At 35.9% G+C, this 23,878-nt stretch overlaps 4 protein-coding genes across 5 annotated transcripts; 1 reads left to right on the top strand and 3 right to left on the bottom strand.

Annotated features, from left to right (window-relative positions):
- Nucleotides 1-19: 19 nt before the first annotated feature.
- LOC124416126 (ribosomal RNA-processing protein 7 homolog A) lies at nt 20-1,300 on the bottom strand. Its single transcript, XM_046897017.1, has 4 exons — nt 1,129-1,300; nt 703-1,047; nt 274-579; nt 20-167 (listed from the first exon to the last, which is right to left on the bottom strand). Exons 1-4 carry the CDS (start codon nt 1,163-1,165, stop codon nt 82-84), a joined length of 774 nt encoding a protein of 257 aa, XP_046752973.1. The 5' UTR covers nt 1,166-1,300; the 3' UTR covers nt 20-81.
- Nucleotides 1,301-2,265: 965 nt separating this feature from the next.
- LOC124416127 (FAD-linked sulfhydryl oxidase ALR) lies at nt 2,266-4,051 on the bottom strand. The gene is made up of 2 exons (XM_046897018.1): nt 3,836-4,051; nt 2,266-3,086 (listed from the first exon to the last, which is right to left on the bottom strand). Exons 1-2 carry the CDS (start codon nt 3,917-3,919, stop codon nt 2,670-2,672), a joined length of 501 nt encoding a protein of 166 aa, XP_046752974.1. The 5' UTR covers nt 3,920-4,051; the 3' UTR covers nt 2,266-2,669.
- Nucleotides 4,052-4,126: 75 nt separating this feature from the next.
- Nucleotides 4,127-8,519, top strand: LOC124416121 (probable ATP-dependent RNA helicase DDX10). The gene is made up of 12 exons (XM_046897007.1): nt 4,127-4,336; nt 4,487-4,678; nt 4,834-5,106; nt 5,489-5,610; nt 5,703-5,904; nt 5,978-6,140; nt 6,321-6,504; nt 6,685-6,861; nt 6,990-7,261; nt 7,477-7,703; nt 7,908-8,287; nt 8,359-8,519. Exons 1-12 carry the CDS (start codon nt 4,235-4,237, stop codon nt 8,498-8,500), a joined length of 2,436 nt encoding a protein of 811 aa, XP_046752963.1. The 5' UTR covers nt 4,127-4,234; the 3' UTR covers nt 8,501-8,519.
- A 641-nt stretch (nt 8,520-9,160) lies between these two features.
- Nucleotides 9,161-15,511, bottom strand: LOC124416120. 2 transcript variants are annotated; one of them, XM_046897005.1, is made up of 6 exons: nt 15,136-15,511; nt 14,169-15,038; nt 12,970-13,171; nt 12,633-12,782; nt 12,438-12,555; nt 9,161-12,339 (listed from the first exon to the last, which is right to left on the bottom strand). In XM_046897005.1, the coding sequence occupies exons 2-6, from the start codon at nt 14,341-14,343 to the stop codon at nt 10,105-10,107; spliced, it is 2,880 nt and encodes a 959-aa protein (XP_046752961.1). In that variant the 5' UTR covers nt 14,344-15,038; nt 15,136-15,511; the 3' UTR covers nt 9,161-10,104. The 2 variants fall into 2 exon arrangements, with proteins under 2 accessions (XP_046752961.1, XP_046752960.1); XM_046897004.1 differs by having other exon boundaries at nt 14,169-14,854.
- Between the last annotated feature and the right edge of the window lie 8,367 nt (nt 15,512-23,878).

Genomic DNA, 23,878 nt, shown 5'->3' with positions numbered 1-23,878 from the left:
CATTGAATTCTTTATCGAATCGTTTTTATTGTAGCATAAATTTATTCACAATTTGTACAGCACTGATTGCCAAAAATCCACTTAAAACGGTTTAAAAGTTCTCTTAATTTTGAGCTGTTGCAATTTCTCTTTATCCTGCTCAAATTTCTTGCGTAGCTCCGCTAAATCTGTAATAATTACAAAATTACACAATTTATTGTTGTTTGACAGAACTTCTTCAACGTGCCAACAGCAAATATGCACTTTGTGGAGTGTGTAGTAAAGTTAACTTACTTTGTTTTTTCGATTCACGAATTTGGAAGGTATAAAAGTTGAGCAACTGCTTCTTTTCATTACTCTTGGCCTGTTTTTGTCGAACCTTTCCAATGGCTGATTCTTTTCGTATCAATGCACGTTGGCCTCGCTTTTTTGTGCCAGTAACAACAGTCCACCCATCTGGATCACCTCTGTTCTCTGCTTTTGCGCTCTCTTCCATTAATCTATGAGCAACACGCTGGTCGTAGCCACGCATGTATTCCTGAATTTCCTCTTGAGTCTTTTCCTCATCACATACAGAGTTGTTATACTGTTTGCACCATTCTAAATAATGAGAAATCGAGGTAAATGAAATTCATTTATTGTGTACTGTGGATATTCTAGTAACAAAAATATATTTTCAGAATTAGCAATATAGTTCATGTCCGTACGAAATATTCAACTTACTTATCATACCGGTGATAGAATCTTCTGTAGAGTTCAACAGTAGGACATAATTTTCAGGCAATAATAAAGCTTTGTCTAATCCAGTTTCTTTCTCAAAGACAATGTAGCAGACTTTGAATCCGTTTTGAGATTCTTCATGTCTTGCTGCAAATGTCACAGATATGACAGGGCCGCATGTCTCTGCAAATGCATTCTTAATACTATCAGCGCCGATGTAAGGTGGAATATTTAGTATGAACAGTGTACGTCCCTTCGGGTATTGGGGCTCCTGTTTCCTCAAAGAGTGCTCCTTTACGAATATTTGATGCCGTTCTGAATTTGGCTCCCCGTATCGAATCCAAAACACTGTGGAGAATTGTAAATAATTTAAATTTAAATAACACGAATTATTATGTGACTGTTATATGCATACTGTGCTTGTAATACCTTTATATCCGTTAGTCATTTGCTTGTTCACTGTCATTGTAGTCCGGATTTGTATAGAAATGTTGAAAAATAAGCTTGACACACGTTTATCCGAACCACGAATTTGTCAAGATTTATAACCTAAACATGGTAAGCACGTTGACTGCCTGCAAGGTATCCGACGCCTTAGGGTACCATTACCAATTATTACATTCTAGCGGCAGTCGCGTTTGTGACGAAAATAGCATCCCGCGATTGGCTGCGTTGGAAATACCCTCACCCAGATGGTAATCTAGAGCCAATCGCCGGACGCTATTTTTGTCGAAAGTGGAGCTGTCGCTACAATGTGATAGTATCCGTGACAACATTTTCCTCATTATAAACGATATAAACCATTGACTAAGACAGGCTGCTCATGTTTGTCTCTTCCTTTTTCCTTAATTAATGGGTCTATTTTTCTATTTTCGCAATTTTGGCATTTACCCTCTGAAGAAAAAATTGCTTGAAAGAAGAAGTAATCCACCTTTTTTATTACTTGGTTCAGTTTTATTGCAAACTAGAACATCAGATGCTATACATATTTCACTATGTACACAATTAACAAGAACAATGTACATGTATTAACATTATTACATGTATATGTACAGTGTACAGTGTAGTGACCACAGTTAAACTCTCATCTCGTTCGTGATACTAATCACATGAAGCACGTCTTCTATAAATAGCATACTACAATTGAAACTCACCAAATTTTAATTATACCAGAGGACTTAAGTCTCTGTAGTGGTTTAATTCCATAATTGTTTTTGTTAATTTTCACAACTAACTTCCCTTAAAGACTTCTCTAAAAATTTCTTATGACTGCTGACGTTATTTCATCATTTTTGTTCATACTGATTGCATCGCAATCAAATTCTGTTGTTTCTTCAAAATCGGAATTGAGATTTTCCAATGAAATGAGCATAGAAAATAAGGAAAAGTAATGTCAAATCCAGGCAGGATAATATATCTAACGAGGTAAAAATGCACAAAGGTTGAAATCTTTTTAAATTGTAGACAAGTGAAATAACAAAAATCCAGAGTAAATAGCTCAACTTGTTTAAAGTAAAATATGTGAATACTGTTATGGTACTTGACTATTAGATATCATATTAATAATTTCATACCTAGATACATTGAAGACACAAAATTTTCTAAATGCAAGTTTCATGATTTATCATGGGAACCTTGGTTTGATTATTTCCCTTATCAGTCTATATTGCTTTTCTTGTATCAGTTCACACTAAGAATGAACAAGAAGCTTAATCCATAGCCAAATAAGTGTAACTTACTAGAAATGCTAAGATTTCAAATGAAAATTTTTCTTGTACCTTGATCATTTCTCATTACATACTTATAGTCATGAAATTCCGATGAATTGCTTCAATGACTTGAGAGTAAAAATTCTGAATTTCTGTTATTAATCAGCTTAAAGTCTTTTCTCAAGGCTGTTTCAATATTGTTTTAATGATAGTAACGTTTTGCACCAAGTTCACAAGACTTAATTGCCATGTGTAATTTGTTCAGTCACAAGAACCATCCAACCATCCATCTCGCCATCTTTGATTAACCAAGTTACAATCGAAGGAAGGCTTTCCTAATTTTTCATTTACTTGATTGTGTATATTGCAAAGCCATTGGCTCAGGTGATGCTGGGATTCAGTTTCTGGTGGTGACTTTCTCAGTTGCACCTGCAAATCCTCTGCGCATGTATTACATGGATAAAACTTGGAAAATATAGTGAAAAAGTTCTTCATATCCGTCTTTTGCTCGCTCGTTGGTTTATCAGGGTAGTAGGCAGCCATTGTATGCAAGAAGGCCCATGTTTTAGAACCTAGCTCATCTTTATCAAGAGGACAATCATTGCGCCTATTTGTTGCTCCCGTAGACTCTGCCTGTTGCGCAGAGCCATGAGGATCTTTCACTTTTTGTTGTGTTTTCTATGCAAATAAGAAAGAACCAAGAATAACAATTAGAATTTGATTCAACGGCATATCGTATTAAATGAACAAAAAATCTGTGCAGCAGAATGAACATTTGTAAATATACTTTCTTTCGTGTGGATTGATTTAATCCTTAATCCATACTGTTGGTAAACCGAGTAAAATGGTTGATTATTTGCTATGCTTATTTGCACTACAGACTGAACCTACACGGGACGATCTAAATATATCAAACACGCGCGTGTCACGAATGTTTGGAAGAAATTATTGTCCGAACAAGTTTCCTGAGCAAACAAATTTTTTGGAAACGAAATCTCTGAGAGTGACCGACACTGACAGCGTGGTTCGTATTTTTTGTGTGTAGTGGTTCTCGATAGTGATAGAATACAGTTATTTAAACTGCAGCGCAGGTATAATAGAGACCAGTAATTTGTTATGCAATTGGAGCGTGCCTTGAATAATCGTTTCAACACTCCAATTTTTTGTGAAAATTTCGGGATAATTAAACCTTTGGCGTGTTTGGAGTATCCGGGGTGTCCAGTTAAGGTTCACTTTGTAGTGCAAATAGATAATTTGTTAGTGGTTAGTTATTTGAAATAGTAGGTAAAAAATGTCCACTTGTACAGCAATAACAATTATGCATTGAATTGAAATTTTAATTACTAAACCGCCTGCTCTAGGTGACATGATGGATCATTTAAGATTGTCGTATGTAAATTATTTAAACTATAAGAAAACAATCTTACTTGTTCTGAATCGAATGTTTCCTTCTGTAATTTTGCCCATGTTTTAAAATCTGTACAAGTTCTACAGGGCTTGTCTAAAACCATATCTCTTTAGGTGACATTAAAAATGATAAAGCTTATTTCATGTTTGTTACGTGATTCAATACATAACCTCTCAAATGTTGATGTGAATTTTGTGGCAAGATTGGAGCATCGAATATGTGGTACAGAAGACGCGGCTGCGCCGTGAAAAATGTGTGCGACAAAGAATATCGAAATCCGAAATGTTTGAATCAGTCAACCCAGTCAACGCACTACTTCTGGTTCTTGACAATTACGTATCAATGATCGACTTCCATGTGGTCTGATTGTTGAGTGCAGGACTGTGGTCGAGGGATAAATTTTGGTAAATTATTCGCCATGCCGAATAAAGGGACGAAAAAGAAAGTCAAGATTTACCACAAGAAAAAACATGAACCTGAAGAGAAGATCATTGAAAAACTTCAAGCTGCCTACAAAACGGTCAGTTTTAGGAATAGTACAGTATTGTTGTTTACATCCTAACCTATTGTAGCATGAAATTAAATTGTTGCATGCCGAGTGCATTGGGATCTGTCAACGGCAGTAAGCGTTTAAAATTGCAAATAGTTATAAATTTTTCCTCCCATCTAGGTTGATATTTCCAAAGTGAAGACTTTTTCTGACCTCCCTCTGTCGCAGCGAACTCAAAGAGGTTTGAAAGTAAACGAGTTCCTTGAGCCAACGGAAATTCAACGACAAAGTATCGCTTTAGCATTGCGTGGCCTTGATATTTTGGGAGCAGCAAAAACAGGCAGTGGAAAAACATTAGCTTTTTTAATACCGGTGAATATACATATACGACAATTTTGGATGGCCGTGAATGAACTGTCAACATCAATAGCAGATCTGAATCACTGCCTCGTTCTATTTATACTTTATCGTTATAATATAATTGAATACAGATGATTTTATCAAACCATGAATTTTGTTGCCACTAGATTCTAGAGATTTTGTACTGTAAACAATGGACACGATTGGATGCTGTTGGAGCCCTGGTTATCACACCAACCCGAGAGTTGGCTTATCAAATATATGAAACTTTGAGAAAAGTTGGCAGTTACCATGATTTTTCAGCTGGTCTTATTATTGGCGGTAAAGATCTACATTTTGAGAAAAAACGGATGCATCAGTGCAACATTGTCATTTGTACGCCTGGTAGATTGTTGCAACATATGGATGAGAATCCATTATTTGACTGTGTCAATATGCAGGTACATTCAAAGGATCAATGACAGTTTACTTAGATATATAATCGAATTTTGTATCTGTATTGTGGTTAGGGGCGGAATTCAATAATGTGACAATTCTACTTCTTTTGTTCTTGTTTTTCTTATTCTGAATAAGAATTTGAGTCGTAAAGCATAAGTGAAATATCAAAATGTAATGGCTCGTATTTGAATTTAAAGAGTAGTATTGATCTGGAATTGGCTCTGGGAAAACACATCTTAAAATATTCCGATTTTTTTTCTACTTACCTCATTATTACCTTTACTGCTTATTGGAGAAATTAAATCATTAAAAATTGAACGACTGTGTGAGATTTACAAAATGGAATTGCCCTAACCAATTATCTTTATACCCTGTTTGTTTTAGGTATTAGTTCTTGATGAAGCTGATCGATGTTTAGATATGGGATTTGAGCAGACAATGAATAGCATTATTGAAAATCTGCCATCTCAACGGATAACACTTTTATTTTCAGCAACGCAAACTAAGTGTGTATCTCATATTGCAACTGAACAGATATTACATTGCTACCTACCAAAAGCTTTTTTAACGTACTCTAACCATACCAAACTCACAATAGGTCAGTCAAGGATTTGGCCAGATTGAGTTTACATGATCCAATGTATGTATCTGTTCATGAACATGCCACACATAAGACACCAGAACGTTTACAACAGAGTTACGTTGTCTGCAATTTGGAGGATAAAATGTCAATGTTATGGTCTTTTGTTAGAAATCATTTGCGGCAAAAAATACTTGTATTTTTCTCCAGCTGCAAACAGGTAATAGTTTCTACATGATAAATCCATCACTTGCGATTATTGAGCACGAGTATGACGTTTGAATGTTTTCTAGGTCAAATATGTGAATGATATGTTTTGCCGTTTAAAACCAGGAGTAAGTCTGCTCGCATTATATGGTACACTTCACCAGTTGAAACGAATGGCTATTTATGAAGCATTTTGCAAAAAACAACATGCTGTACTTTTTGCTACTGACATTGCCGCCAGAGGATTAGGTAATTTGTTTCATGAATTATCAATCAGTTAGATAAATTATGGTAATTTACCTGGGAAGTTAAGTGTCATATTTACTAACTTCTTCAGGTATATTTGGAGTACCATCCATCATATACATGATTATAATTTTTTTTTATTCAGTCGCAAAAATTTTATACTCAAAATTATAATAAACTTAGATTTCCCAGCGGTGAATTGGGTGGTGCAAATGGATTGTCCAGAAGATGTCAATGCTTATATACATCGAGCAGGCAGAACTGCCAGATTCCAGCGAGGTGGAGAATCATTACTTGTTTTACTACCAAGTGAGATCAATATGATTGAGCAGCTGCAGGAACATAAAGTTCCTATTAATGTTATCAAGTAACTGAATTTACACTTGTACAGATTCTAAAATTGAGTAGCTTCTCAACATTGTAATATGTCCTCATGTTCTTTTCTATCAATCGCAATCATTATTTAGATTATTACCTTATATTTATAGTTAAGAATTTTGGTATATAAGAAATTGGTAAAGGTATAATATGTGAATATTTGTTTCAGAATCAATCCGAATAAACTACAGTCCCCGCATAGAAAGATGGAAGCATTACTTGCTAGAGACGTGGCTCTGAAAGAGACAGCTCAAAGAGCCTTTGTTGCTTATGTAAAATCCGTTTTCCTTATGAAAGACAAGAGTATATTCGATGTGCATCAGCTAAATACGGATGCTTACGCCAAGTAAGTTTTGTATGATATGAGGTCATACCTATTATTTTGTACGTTGTAATGTAAATGTGATTATTCCGTGCGTTCTCAGTGACATTCCAAGACCTATTCATTTATTATGTGATGTATACACTTCATAGATCATTGGGATTGGCAATACCACCCAGGATTCGATTTCTTCAAAAAATCAATAAAGCAAAAGAAAGTCAACGTGCGAAAAAACTCAGTAAATTAACCGATTCTACAAATTCCGAAATGTCACAAAAACTAAGTAATTATGACATCGAATCAGATAGTGATGATGATAAAGGTTCTGTAAATAGTACCAGCGGCGATGAGCCACATGAGAATAGTGACAATGAATATCATGCTACTGATTCAAGGGATCGAAGCGACACATTTTTTGGCAATGGCGAGTTGTTTTTTTATATTTATAGGTATAAGCTGTTCGAAATTTGTAGGATACATCTGAGTATACATGTAAAATATTTTTAGATTTTACATTTAGAGGGGTACAAGTGAGTCAGTTTTTGAAGATATTCTGTTCTTTAAATAATGGATTCATTTGATTCTATCTGAATAAACTTTCCTTTGTATGTGAAGTTCTATTTTATGTGCTATTTATAGAGGATAGTGACAGTGACGAAAATATTCTAACTGTCAAACGGCGAGACATATACATCCAAGATGGTGCTGGTTCTCTGAATGATCATGTGGAAGAAAACTCTATTGAAAACATAGACAATTTGAGTATATCCAAGAAAAAAGCTATCACAAAAGCTGCAATAGCTAAGAAAATTCTCAAGAAAAAAATAGTTGCGAATAAAAAAACTACTTTTGATGACGAGGGCCAGGTAAATGTATTTCATATATGTATATTATTTACATTATACATTTTTACATCCAATTTTTATTGAGAGTTGATGAAATGGCACATGTTTTGAAAACATTTTCGATTTTTATAACATCTTAAGTTAAATTCAGCATCATGTCAGACGCATAATTTGCAGATTGTAGGAATAAATTTGCTGGAAACAATAATGAATGTATATTTATAGGTAATTGTAAACCCTACAAAATCTAAAATGTCTGAGATAGCACGTGAATATGAAAATGAAGAGAGCTCTGGGATTGATATTGAAAAAGCAAAGGCGATACTACGTGAGGAGGATCGTTTTGATAAAGAACGGTTCAAAGAAAGAATAAGAGCAAAACATCGGGAAGAGAAGCAGAAACTAAAAGCTAGCAGAAAGAAGATTCACGAGGAGGCAGAACAAGGAGAGGACGCAGAAGATGAAGGAGATAGTCATGGTAGTAGCGATGAAAACGAGCCAGACCTGTCCTGGTTGCCAGATCCAGATAAAATTTATGGCAAACGCGAGGATAGCGATGCTGTTGAATCCGATAATGCTAGTGAAGATTCTGATGAATTTGACAGGTAATGAATGATAATTCGATTTTAAAATTGCATTTAAATGTCTCGTTTTTGAAGATAAATTTTTTTCGCAGAATACGCAAGCGAAAGTTGTTAGATACTGAAGAAATAAACGGAAAGAAAAATAGCAAAAAGGCTAAATTGTTGGATAAGAAGGCTGGTCTAAGTTTACTCGAAGATGAAGAACTTGCCTTACAACTTTTAAAAAATCGGTAATCTCCAAGTTGGCATAAACCAAAAGATAATGAAATTAATAATAAAGGTTGAAGTATAAGAATGAATTTATGTCCGATTTCAAATGGTTCCACTAATATTGGACCGATGGGCTCTCCTGCTTGATTTTTTCAAAGCAACGTTGTTCTTATGAGCAGCAATTCCCAAATTCGAGCATAATTTGCGTTACTAATTGGAACAATGGAAATGTTGTTTTTTTTAAATAGTAAAGTATGAAATGTTCAAGTTTTGTTCACACAATCAGTAAATAAATCCCCCTGCAGGGTGTAAAGGGTGCGGGGTTCTGACATGTGTTACTTGCATTATTTCGCGTTTCGACATTATTTTTTCAACTTTATGAGGTAAGAATGTTTTACGAAACGAAATACAAACTTGGAAATTATAAAACAAATAGGAAGTCTTGTGATAGCCCAAGAAAATGATGTTACCAAGTTTATCATTTATTTAACTAAAACATACAAATGAAGTACATTTTGTTTACGTTTGTTGTCTAGCAAATATATCTAATATATAAATATCAGATACTTATCATATTTGTTATTCATAGTTGAAGTAAAAAAGTATTAATCATGAAACCGAGAATCAGAGAAAAATGTTCAGAGCATTGTTGTAAAATTGTGAACATGATTTTTTTCGGGCGAATTTATAAGAAAATGGCGTAAAAATGACTGCTATAATCGCAATATTTTGTATTAGTCAAATTTTCGTAACAGTAACAAGTGAAAATTTGTTCTTAAATACATCGTGCAACGTTATATTATGTAAGGAAAATAAGTTAGCTGAATACGTTGCTAATTGAATTAATAAAAATATATACGTTTATATAGGTATGTGTGATATATAGATATATATATATATGGGATTCTAAGCATGTTATTACAAAAGGTGCGTTCAAGCATCATTATCACCCTTAAACGAAATTTTTATTGTTTTATTAATATTATTACTTTTTTTTTTACAAATCCGTAGAATTAATACAAATGCCATTATAACAGGACATAGGAATTTTCGAATGCACGAGTTAATTGGATGAGCTATGCGGTGACGCTCGTAAATCAAATTAGAATAAACGTCGATATTAAACATCGAAATCTTCGTGCATTTAATATTCTTACATATAATCTACTGATTGTTGCTGGATAATTTTTAGTATTCTTTATTATAATTTACAAGGCATTTATTGAAAATAATTCTAAGGTCTAATTTTAACGAAACTTTGTTTCAAATTATGCTAGCCAAGAAATCAACTTTTTAGTCAATTTAGCGAATCCATTTTGTCAAAATTATCAGCTAATGCATGGATGACACTAATAGAATGTTTTAGTAACTATTCCGCACAATAGGAGGAAACAAAACCTAGCACTAGGTATTATTATTATTATTTTTTTTTTAATTCGATTTTTTCAATTTTTTTTTTTATAGTTACATACATTATCAACACATATCACCCTTGGTACATTTAATAATTTTTCACCAAACATAACTCTTGCGTATAATGTAACGTACCAATAGCAGATGGGGTTAAAAAGAAAAAAAAAGAACAAATAACGAATTAATTTCATAATTGTGCAGAAAATAACGTGCATTTATATCTTAGGCAACTTGGGGGCTGTAACTAACGGATTGTTTTGCTCAAGGAATTTTCTACCTGCTGTTTTATAGTCGTAATTGCAACCGTGAACTTCGGAATACCTGTGGGCCGAGCAAAATAGATTTCCACAACGACAATTGTAGATGTTAGTAATATTTAGGCGCTTATGGCAGTGGAAGCAACGTGTTTTTACTGTCGTCTTTTTAGGGGGATTAGAAATGATGGGCTGTACATTCTTTTTATCTTTTGGTGGACTTTTTTGTACCTTACCCAAAATTTGAATATGCTTATCCAAACGAGTGTCGTTGACTGGAAAATTTGGACGGTACAATATATCTTCCTTGTCATAACTATACTCTTCCGATGAAAGAACCGGACTTGTAACCCTGCCTAAGATTTTTATTTGTTTCTCAAAGAAGGCAGCGTCAGAAGGAGTTGGATTATACAAAGCGTGTTCTTTTTCGAAATTGTAATTATCTGTGGCTAAAACAGGGCTCTTAACACGCCCAAGTATTTTAATTTTTTGCTCGATACCAAGTTCTTCTAGTCTGCTCGAAGAAGACGGTTTAAATGCATTAGATTCCTGGTTATCGACATGAAAAATATCTTTCGTACTAAGGATTGGGCTACGAACACGCCCAAGAACTTGTAACTGTGGTTCTGCTCCACTAACTGTTTGCAATTCAGCAGTATCGAGTTGAAGATAGCTTGATTCACTACTGTCATAACCAGATGCATCCATAATTCTTGCTCCGTCGTTTCCCAAACCAAACAAACTTTCTTTATTTTCATAACTTGATTCGAATATATCCTTAGCGTTAAGCACCGGACTCTTTACTCTACCTAAGAAGTGCACATTGGAATCATTCCCAGAATTGTGTAATCTACCTTCTGTATTGTCATATTTAGGAAAACTACTATCTCCCCCTTCAAAACTAGACTCGCCGAGTTTGTGAGCAATGTAATTACGCCCTGTTGTAATTCTGTTGTACAGAGATTGATGAAATAGTCGAGTTTTATCAGATGCGTTGAAATTAGTGAAATCTTTCTCAGATTCATAATCGTACGCTGAGGTTTCCGACATACGTTGAGCTAACAAGTCATTTACATTTTCCATACAGATGCTGTGATCAGCAAACCCAGTTTCGAATTTCGGGTTTTCAATTATATGTTTACCAGCAATATTCTCCTGGCTAACATCACAGCTTTTTTGTTTAGAAAATATGTCTTCGTATTCACACTTTGAGTCTGTGTCAGATTCTTCATAGCTATTTGTTTTTTCAGACATCAGATCAGCATAAGACTTTTGACAAATCTTTAGGTCTGGACAGGTTTTTGGACGTTCGTGATCAGTGAATACCAATCCGTATCTTCTTAACCGAAATCTACTTTTAGATGTACCCTTAGATTTGGAAAGTCTTTCTGAAGGTAATTGCGATATGGCAACTGTCGTGGATTCAGTCGATGTTACTGTGATTGGGTTTTGTGAAAAGTTTGTATCCAGGGGATTCTCTTCCTCGACTATGGCTATACTTGAAGAAGAGCATTCCATTGGCATATTCTCATGATTCGATAGAGTAGGAGAATGTCGGTGTGACCTGTACACATTGGGGTCGCTAAAATTGTCAAAGCTTTTTCTGCGCAGGTCCGGTAGTGTAAGGTCTTTATCTGTATTTTCATTCCTTTGCCAGTTTGTTGGGTCATATCTTTCGAAATTGGCATTGAGATACATATTATTGCACGGGTCGGTTGAAAACGGTTTTGATTTGCTGTTAGCCAATTCTTGTTCGCGCTTCTTCCGAGCCATCATTTCGCTCCCAATATGACCAAAATTTTTTGTTTGAGATGCCATTTCGCTTCCTATTGAGCCAAATCCTCGCTGATTTAATTGTAACTCCTGATTTATGGGGTCCAACTTATTAGGCACAAATTTATGAGAGATGATATTATCGTATTCCTTATTCGAAGGCATTCGTAAAGCGTTATAGTATTCTGGTGGAAGAGATTTCAATTCTCTGGGTCTACGGTTCAAATATTTTTTTGGCATACTACTCAAATTAAAACTCGCAGTATTAGGGTCAGGGAGTTTAGGAGCTGCAATTGGAGGTAGAAGAGTGGTATTTCTAAAATTTTCGTCCTCTCTGCATACCACGTCGAGCTTGTTTGAGCTTGCCAAGGAATCCACAATACTGGTTTTTTCATCCTCATCTTTTTTCTTCGATTTCTTTGACTAAAACATATGAATCAATTATGTCCCGTAATTTTTTGTTTGCACGAGGCAGGCTCTGTCCTCCAAATAAAATCACACAATCAAGTTAAGATAGAAACCTTCTGAATCGAGAGCTTCTCCATTTGTTGCCTCAAAGCATGCATCTTTCCCATAGTTGTGGAATTTTCTTGCAGTCTCTCAGCTACCTCTTCGCAATCAGAGTCCGAGAAAATGTTTCTGTAGGCAAAATCTAACGTTTGATAAGGTCTTTCCACAAAAAGAGCTAATCGCATTTATTGCATATGCAAGTATACCTTATTGATGATCCACTCCATGAATCAGCGATGGGAGAGTAGGTGCCGTCGTCATTCTCAATCACTTTAAACAAACTGACAGAATCGCCCTCTCTAAATACAAGAACAGTCACTCGACACCCTGGTGGCAGCTGATCCATCATATTTTCTCTGTGAAAGAAAATTTTCAGTATATGTTGTACAGCACGTATATATTAATATGTTTATCCCGTAATAATACATGGAACAGAAAAGACTAGTTATTAGAAGTTGATAGTGCTTGTGAAAGTGAGAAACATGCCTGAATTAGAAGATGTTAAAACTAAACTTATCATATACAATTTTACACTTCACTAACTTGTTATTTTCAACAAATTCGCGAAGTTCTCTAATGGAATAATCATCCACTTGGGGTAAACGACGCGTGCTAATAGGTCCACCTCGCATTGACAAGACCAACTTCAAGGTAGCACCTTCACGTATGTTGTGGTCCAAAAGTGTGCTCGAATCAGAGAGTTCGCACAAGTTATATACTATATTCTGTTGAGACACTGGAATACCTGCAACATAAACATAAAAAAAATTTATATACCCATTAAAGATTTGTTACAGGAATGCTGTAATAAATATTTTTCCAAAGTTCATCTTATTAATTTATTAGTAATCAAAATAAATTCACAATTGCATAAATCTTTTCATCTTAATTATCATATTTTTAATATTTTAAGGCCTAAGAAGAGGTGGAACAGAAATTAATGTACAGTAATCCATGAGTTGTTTGCAATACTGATATAACTTTATTTTCACCTGACATACAATTAGCAGTCATGTAATAATGAAATAATATTTGACGACTATACAGTGTGCGCCCAATGAAATATCTCGGCACAAGTATATACCATAGGCCATTTCGATGAAATTTAATACATGAAAATGAAACAGAAGCATTTTATGGATTTTCTTTTGTCTAATTTTTCTTTTAAATGATTTCAACCACTTCATTCAAGCGATATAAATCGATTGGAAGATTTTTATAAATATCAGTTCTTACTGTATTACAATTATGTTAGTTGGCGTGAGTAAATTGTAAAATCAATATTTATCGGAATTCGTATCGATGGTGAAATGTTTGTTTCAAGCTATCAAGATGTTAGGTGCTAAATTATTATTGTTTAACCAGATACATGTATATTTGACTACATTTGTTACAAAATGATTTAACCCTCATCATTTTGAAGTTCCATATTATATTTGAATTTGAATTTGGATCACAGTTTCAAGATTTATCAGGTTTTCCTATATATTCGAAAATGAGAATTTCATCTGAAATAAGCATTATACTTATACAACGAGTTCATTGTCAAAAATAAATAGTGTGACTTCTGTACTAGTATTTTATGGTAGACAGACAAATGGAACCAATGTTAAATGAGCAGTATAGCAAATATTGAGATTACGAAACAAAGAAAAATTCTCAACTTGGGTTGGTGAAAATGCAAGACATATTAATTTCACAAACAGCAGATCATTAATATTCAATGCAAACTGCCCACTCACCTTCGATACGTTGAATTTTTTGTTTTATAAATCCGATGGTATCGTTGGGTGACACAGTCATTTCGAATGCAAGGCCCATCAATGTTTCGATGTAAATTTCCATAGACCCTTCACCGCCAGCAGCTTCTTCAGCACCTGTCGGCATCCAGGGCCGCCACTTATGCTCCTGAGACATGTTGCCCGATTTTCAAGGGAGAAACAAATATCGACACTGACTTTAGGCTTGTTACTTTTGGGAGCAATTTTTTTACACCTCCTGTTCACTGTTATTACATTTCACACGGCTAAGCTATGTTGCCCGTTCCGTGGTTCTGCGCCATTTCTTGCCTCAGATCACTTGACACGTTTCGATACGGTAGAAGATTCAATCAGATGGCCAGCGTTGACACAGCATTGAAATTCAGGAACACCGTTTACATTGATTATTTTCCGTTTTTGACCAACTAAGGTGGTGCTCCGATTTGCTAATTTCTCTTTGTTAATCTAATACATTTTTAAGTCGCCGTTTGATAGATGAAGTGACAAAACGGGGAATTTTAAAAACTTGGAGAAACTTGCGTGAACACGAAACTAGGTGAAATAATGTCGACTTGTGACTTGGGCTGTATTTTGTCAATTGGTGGGTAGCCTGGACGGCTACCTGGCCCTCGTTAAAGTCGCTCAAATCCGCTCGTTCGTGGTTACACCTGGAAATAATCCCGTGATTAGCCAGTATGACGACGATGATTCACATCCTGCCAATGCCCAACCGATTAGATGTTATTTGTGTGCATTTTGCCCTCTTTCTCCCCTTTCTCCCTCTCTTTACTTCGCTTGTAATATTTCCGATTATTTTCCGATGCAATTTCCTAGATCCCACGATTGCAGATTCTAAAACGCCATTTTCTTATTCCGACACCTGAACTACCCTACCATATTTTATAATTTTCTTTTACAACTATTTCGGTTCCCAAAAAGATGTACTCACCATTTTTTTAGTGATGAAAATATAACATTTCTATCATCTTATCTCAACGTCGCAAATATTTGCCAATTACGTTTCACCGTTCACTAAGCTATTATATCTATTGTGTTTTGATTTGTCAAAGTGGCAATATGGAAACCGTGCAACTGAATATTCGCCGATTTTTTTTTTACCACCACAATTGAGAAAAGTATAAAAATTCATTCGGAACCAAATATATTTCACCTTTGAACATTTATTTTACGCTCTATTAACGCTTCGTCAGCTAAATTATCCACTAATTACGTAATTAGTTTCATCCTTCTATGAACTATACGATTTTTTTTTTCTATTGGCATCAGTGTGTTGACTGCGGTTTAGCCTGAAGTTGTTCACACAGTCACACTACGTCACGATGCGCTTCGCATCGTCGTGTATGGTCAACGTGTATGGTGTGCAAAATTATGGGCGTACATTCATTCACGACCCGTCGCTACGAGAAGCAGATTGTACCCACAGATGGCGATGCAATAGAATAATTCCATTCGGAGCAGGGATCTGTGTATCTAACATACATGTAAGCATACGGGTCGATTGCCATACATTGACCGACTGTTGCACGAAGCTGACGGGCAGACAGAGCTAGGGAAAATTGCAGTAATCTGCCATGCTAACTGGATTTAACATCGACATCCACAAGACGGGTCGGTAAGTGCAGAGCGATAGAAATACATTTTCAATGTCGTCTTGCGTCGGTTCTCACTTGTGACGCAGGCGTCGCTGCGGAATTCTGGGGCGCAGACGAGTTCAAACATGTGCAACCCTGCAAGTTCTTCGTCCTGAATTTATACAAGTTTGTGCTTACTTTACCAATTTTTTGTAATCAACTCGGTTTATAGGTCTTGCCTTGGTAAGTGATCGTCAAATAAACAGTTGAAGGCGACGGAGTGGTTCGTTTTCTTGTGGTATGTGTGTGATTGGTTTTTTTCAACGGATTTCTGCGAACAAATGACAATCGTAAGATCGACCGTCACGTACTTCCCCTAGAGATTAAATTCGTTGATATTTACGCTGGATATATTCACGGTAAGAGAAATCATGTGTGTTGAGTGTGTCATTTACTTTAGGACGTTCCATTTTCATTTGCTGTAATTATTATAGATACGAAAAGTGATATACGATCGGTATAACGACATATGCATGATTGTCCATTCGATTTTCAATTGTTTTCCGGTAGCTGTTGACATTGTTCTTCACAGATTACGTGTGAAGTTGTTCCCGGTACGAATTCTGCGACGTAAACAACAAATTACGACCATTCGACACTGTACAATCGTTATGTCCAATTTTCAAAAGGTATGTACAGTGCGTATTTGAATGTGGGAAGTAGTGGCTCCTGTGGTCATTCGCTCTCGAGCAGTCGGAGCGAATTCACGGTCGCCAGCATTGCAGAGTTTAGATCGCGGTGTTTAGGCTATGCTATGTAATTCGATCGGTTCATTCCCACCAATGTCATCGGTGAATAATACACTTGCGGCAGAAGCGCAGCCCCAAGAAAAAAACGAGTTATTGAAATGAATGCAGCCTGCAAATATTCGAAGTGAGTTTTATATGTCCAAACGACACCAGTGAATTGTATTAGCTGTGATGAGCACGATTCTTGTTGTTACGCTGCTGTTTTTTTTGCTTGTTTATCTTTGGTAGATGCGTAGTTTTAGTGTCGGCACTACGAGTATATTTCTTCGAATTTGTAATGAGCGATATTTTCGTTTTTCCAAATTTTTCTTGGGAATCGATACTGTAATTCTTTATTTCGTTATATCCTATTTCATTACCGTATTTTAACAATTCATGTATCACAGCGTTGTTGACTCTGAAATTTCAAGTATCTCGAACTTCCCAGTGTCTTGGGTCTCATTCTAAAATTACGTCTTATAATTACGATTATTTGCAAAATCTTAATAAGTCTTGAATCATGAATGCTGCGTAAGTCAATTTTAAAGTAACGTTATTACCAAATATTGTGTCTTATTTAATTACAGAAATAAACTACGACAACTTTGATCGGCGTTGGTGATCTTCTGGATTAAAAAACATTGCCAATAAATTTTACAAAAACATCATGCGGTGCCTCAACAGATCAATTTATTACTGGAAAACAACAGGTACGAAATATTCGAGATCATTTTTAAAACTTGGCAAAATATGATAGTATAATGTGACATCTACGGGTCAATGATATGGATGAAAAAATAGGTACACTTTTGAGGTCATTCTTCATTGTACCATCAGGCTGCGTTCACTTTGATAAAGTTGTCTATTTTATGAAGATGATAGTAAAATTTCAATGCTGTGTGTATTGGATTTGCGGATAAAATACTGAAAAAATGTCATTGTCCTTTACCTGATTACAGGGATGGTTTATACTGCAGCATTATTGGCCGGTTTCAGTAATGATCTAAATGAAGTGACCTGACATCATTAACGTCTTAGACCAAAGCGAAAGCTGTCTTGATCACTACAGTGAATAAAAGTATAAGGTACGTAATCGATATGATTTTGAATTCCCATGTCACTTTGAATCATGGATGATTTAAGGATTTATTTTGATTGATATTGAATTCTTCTCACTTCTTTGAAACATTTATTCAATACTTCCGCTTATTTGATAAGCATACTGTTATTCAATTTCGAAGTTCCTTTATTAATTCATTGAAAATTACTCAAATTATATAAAAAAAATTAGTATTGATAGAGACATCCTGTAGTGAAATGTAATCCACCTATATATTGCAGTGTGAAAAGTGTCTTATTGCTTCACCACTTCATCCGAGATACTACGAGAACTACTATATGTAAAATGTGGAGTAACCTGGAAGAGGTAAGAATACTTAAATTCATAATTCTTTGATTATTCAAGTTCATAAATTTGAAATCGAATTTTTGACCTTGCATAATATGCAGTGAATAAATATGGAAGTAGATAACAGTAATCATCAATTTGAGAACTGAAAATCCACATTCTACACATCCGCACCATTTTATGAGAGTAATTTTATTTTCGTTTTTTGTTTTTTTCAGAGCTGAGTAAAGACATCCGAGTAACTTCTCAATTACCTGACAACCGGTGAGTTTGCATGTGCTTAAGTTACTAGTATTTCTCTGGGGCTCCTTTGTCATGTGGCATAGTGATAACAATTGTTAGACAAATCTTCTATATCTTGGCTCCATGAATAGGCTCATTCACGCTCGCAACGGTGCTTGACTTTCAGCCAAATCATGTGTTGTTTGCGATTTCTTTCATCATAACTTACTTTGAAGTTGTAAATTTTGCACGTTGCTGAAAGTGAATTGAGCATCGCGACAGGTAACCATCGCTTACGCGTATTCGCGAGAACGAATTGTATTTATCTATCTTGATGTAATAACGTACCTGAAGTGTAAACATATTCCACCGATTATTTAATCATATTCACATGAATGTTTAATAGATGAAATTCCACAGTTTCGCATAATGTAACGTAATCAAATTGCATATTAGATCTTCAATGATCCTCAAGTTTTAAATAGTTGAAAATTGTCCATCAGCTGTAAGCTCAGCTCGTTTAGAAAAACGCTGATTAGCATACAGGATGTTTCTAGTCCATTCTACCAAAAGTTGCTGTACCGATAGTCTGCCAGTAATCACAAAAATAATACATAGAATAATCGGGGATATAGATATTTAAGAGTTTCCTGACAAATTAATCGGTCGCGTCTTTTTACGCCTAGATTAATCACGGGAATCAGACGCACCTTTTGCGCGACGTTTCCGCAAACGGTTTGATAAGAAAAAAATAAAACACTCTTGATCTGCTGAGCCTTCAGTTCTAATCAATTTTGTTACGGGTTATTAAATTTTCAAGTTTGACCGTGCGTTCTGCGCGATCACTTGATACGTTTTGGTTCTAAGCAAAAGCGTGGCATTTGCAAGCTGTTGTTCGAGGCGCGGTGAAATAAATCGCGGAGTGTGTAGTGATTATTTATGAAATGTATACGAAGTTTAGAAAAACATTTGTTCTACGTATCGTATTATTTGATTGTTTAATTTAAGGCAACAAAACATTTTTTCCACAAGTACACCCAGAAACATAACGCGTTAAGTCGAATAAAATATTTATGCTAAGAATTCTCGGTATAAAATTGACGTTCATTGAAAAAATCACAATTAAAATTTTTTTTTATCAGTGTAAACAATCGAATGAAAGACTGTTCAAGTAAATATGATTTCGGGCTCGACCCTGGGTTTCGTCAGTGTCCATTACTTTTGTCAGTGAGCCAATCGTTCCTTTGTTGAAACTAACACGTCGATTATAACTGAAATTTAACATAGATTTTATTATTTCTCATCAACGAATGAGCTTCAATTTCATTGTACAAATTTCTCGACTAAAAGTTTTTTTTGCAACTCGATTAAAAGCCGATTATGTTTTCATTCTTCACGGTGTAAGACTTCTCAAAGACTCTTGCGTTCATGCAGATTTAACGATGAATTTCACAACCATCCTAATCACAGAGTATTTGGTCGAATAAATTTAGCTGTTTTTTTTATGGTCTCATTTTCTTTTCGATCATGTTGATGTCGGAAGTTTTTTCCGACTTGCCGATGAATCGTTATATCGATACCTGTTCATGTTCGCTTTCACCGGTCTCGTTCGTTTTGTATTTTGATTCAGAATTTTACAGATCTCTCGTTATTTGATGATTGTGGTCATTCTTGTACTCTTTCGTCCTTTTCTTGTCGACAGTTTCTGGATCATTTTGCGATGAGGTGATGCCAAATGTATTATAGTAATTGATGTTTTCAATCTCAGTTTTAAGTTTTAAGTGTTCACCAGGTTCTTTACACGAGTGATTGTCTCTCACCACTCGCAAAAAAAATTTATGTGCGCGAATATTCAAACTCAATTGACTTTCGCCCGTATAAAACATAAACAATTATCCATCATCCATCCGTAATTAAAACAACGATTCTTCATATAACGATAACGAACCATATCTACTTGTTGCGAGGTGTAACAAAAATTGATAACAGAATTCAGCAATGTTATATGCAACGTATCCTCGTCAATCAAATATGATATTACTACCACAGGTAGGTAACCGACCGGTATTTACCACCAGAATCATCTCGAAAATTAGTTTTAAAAAACTCGTTTCTTGTTGGAGGGTGTTACCAAAGGAGAAACACGCTAAACCTTGACTAATCCGAAGATGGATGTCGCCACATTCCTTTTCTGTGTTATTCATACGTCCGTACGCGCGTGAATTTCAAATTCTTTTGTTTATTATAGTAATTAAGGTGAATAAATTGCGAACAAGTATGACAAATATTACGTTCGTACATTCTTTCTTAAGACAGCTTTCTCTCTCTATTCATACGAATCACCCTGTGTGCCCGTGTCGATGCATGCAGTTACGTGAAATCATTTTCCATATTGAATGGGGCTCGCTAAAAAGATGTTAGAGACGTTTGAGTCTTCTAGTGTCACCGCACACTTGTCTCACAATAATATCTATATTAGGGTGCAATTACGTTGACAATTTCTCATTAATCAAGAGCGAAGAGTAAGGGGTTCGAAAATAATTGGTGCGCACCTATTTATGCGAGAGAACTTGAGCGAGATTTAAATCGACCAGCGTAGTTTCGGCAGCAATTAACGAAAGATGTGAATAAATAAGTAATAATATTCATTTATCCGGCATCAGATTTTCACTCGTTCTGTTCGCGTTCCGCATGTCTGACGACGTCGAGAAAATCCGAGTTACAAACACATTTGCATCGTAACTAACGAAGTTCTCATGTAATATTTGCAATTCAAAGTTCAAGGCAAACTAATTTCTCAACTTTGCGATATGTCAATTTCATACCATCACCGTCATCCTGAACCAAGAAGATCTGTGCAGGGTTTTCTCGACGGAGCTGTCGGGAGATCGGAATCTTACAGACAAAGCATCTCTCAACAGTACATACATGCGATAATATTACTGCGATTATCCTACCAGCGCTTTGTGTAAGTCCCGTGAATCGTGCGGGCACATTTACGCGGCATACATTCGTCATACACCAGGACGACAAATTAGCATTTCAGGTACTCCCGTCTCCTGCAGATCGTATATAAGGTATTACGTCTGACCGAGTGAGCTAGGATAATATCGGAGCAGCGATACAGCGATGATCGGAACAACAAAGAATCCCGTCTCGTTTCTCTCCCGCGATTCTATCTCATTTAGCTATTATAGTAATATAATCACTCCGGGTGTAGCAGTGCTGAATGGGAATGGATGAAACCGATCACACAATCGAGTCCAACGCCGTCAAGGACTCAGCTTTTAAAGGACAAGGCTATCCACTTCGTTACATGGGTTGTCATCAACTCGGAGGCTGTGTTGCATCCAACAACAAGTCGGTATAAGACACTCGGCGAAGGGATAAACTTCATACTCGTGTAATAACGTAGACTGCAATTTATCTGAAAATTCCGTAAACAATTTCTTCCAAACACCACATTTGCAAGAGGATCCACTTTACGTTTTTGCCCGATCTCCACGCACGCCAGCAGCACACCAAGCCAATAATTCAATCTTGAAACGGCGGCGCAACGCGACGCGGCAAATTCTCCGTGCTCCAGTCACGACCTCCAATTATGTTAATCTACTATATGACCGCCATGACTAAATGGGGGGATCCATTGCTAAACGCTTATAGTGTTAGCGAGCGCTACACTATGGGCCATACTCCGTACATGTACATACTACATGCCTATAATATTGCGTAACGTGGGAGGCTGCATGTAAACCTACCATGTATTATATCTACAGTAGATGCCTACGTTACCGATATGTACTTGTGGATGTATAATGTTATAGCGAGCGGATAAACTTACCAATAATACTTCATTTTCTCCCACAGATGAAAATCGATTTTGCATAGAATGCAGGGAAAATACTGGATCGGATTGTCTACTCTCGCTAAACGTGAATCAGTTATAAGTATACCACTGGAGAAAATCAGTAAAATATCAGTAAAAAGTCACTGAATCGTCAATGTTGGTTTATGACATTGCGTATACCTACTTCTAACTGGGAATCAGTGAATTTTCTCTGATTCAAATTTAGCGAGTAGGAATCTGCCGTTTTCTTCTTTTAAATAAACTTAGGTTGCGTATGTAAAATGCAAATCGATGTCTGTTTACTGTAAGAATTGCACCCGTTGCATGCAATGATGCAGAGAATTTCCAATCCGTTTGTCTGGCATGCTTCGCGCTTTGTTGTACACCTACCTCTACCTACATTGGTATAAAAACTCGTAGCTCCTGCTATTGCGGATTCGCGCATTCGCAATTTGCTCGCACTTAATGCTTGCGAGACGTAAAGATTTTTTTTCACCATATATGCTATACTAATTTTCTATATTCATAGAGAGTTGATACACACCGAGAACGCGAGAACCTTGGAAATATATTATTTTACTTCGATGTTAACACGTAGCTTATAATTTCTATTATATATGAGTTTACAACGATGCTGATTCAAGGTATCTATATCCGCGCAGATAAAATCTTTCTTGTGCAAAAACCATGGTGCTGCGAAATATATATTGTAAATATAAATGAGAATCGTGTCGTTGATAATCGAATTATATCACACATATGTGTTATACATATTAAACGAATCTACAACGCACGATCTTTGTAATATTATAAATGAATTTGTGTAAAAAAATGATTTGTTTTCATCGGTGAAATCCAACGTTACGTTTGTAACGTATTCAGTAGAGCGAAACGTACACCGCCTTCACATTTTTTACTTCAACAACAATTTTCGCTCACGTATATATAATGTGCTAATATTTATGTAACGCGAAACCGTACCGTGATCCGTTCCATAAAATTTACTCTGTAACCGTTCAACGTTACCGAAAGCATCTCCGTTACCATTACCAGAAAAAGTATTGTTTTTCTTTCCTTCTCTGAAAATGGTGTAAGTAGCCCACTTTGTAGGCGTCGAGAACGCTACACTTTCCTTTAAACTGGCTTTGCCGGCGAATTTCTGACCTCCGAACTCATCGAATATAACGGCTTAGCTATCGGAGTCGCGGTTCCGAATGTATTTCGTATAGATCTGCTTTGTTGAACCGATTTGCACGTCCCTGGAAGAGTCGACACTCAGGTATACACACACCGCCAAACGGGTGAATGGCATTCAGTAATCAATTACGCAACTCTGTGTTACAAGTCCGCTATTGACATTGGAACATTAGTTAATACGGCCTCAGGCTTCGGACTTGACTCACGGATCCTGGTTCGTTGGTGTGTTTGGCCTGGACGCCACTGTCTGTCCCTCCACCTCTGCAGCGATCTTTTTCTCATTTTTTTCTCAAGATGAAAAGAAATCTTTGTTAGAACACCGAGAGATTTCGACGTAACTTCGGTACAATTAGGATACGCCAGTGTGACGAACGGGATAATTTATACGAGCGTGAAATCGAAGCGAATGGAAATCTCATCCGCGGAGCGAATTTAATTTTTGAATATCGATATCGGTAGACTCGCGACATTTCTTCCTGCCAATCACGTATTCAATTTACAGTTTCGTCTAATTTCAATTCAGAATATAAAAATAGATGCCGTTTTTTTAAATTTATTGTAACGGGAAATATAAAATTTTCTTTCGGGTCACATTACACGTATACATTCGCATCTGATTAACATCTGATTACGCGGAT

Source organism: Diprion similis, chromosome 2 (genome assembly GCF_021155765.1).
Source record: "Diprion similis isolate iyDipSimi1 chromosome 2, iyDipSimi1.1, whole genome shotgun sequence".
NCBI classification, from domain to species: domain Eukaryota; kingdom Metazoa; phylum Arthropoda; class Insecta; order Hymenoptera; family Diprionidae; genus Diprion; species Diprion similis.
Note: the sequence above shows the minus strand (reverse complement) of the source record. Positions and strands in the feature narration are given on the sequence as shown.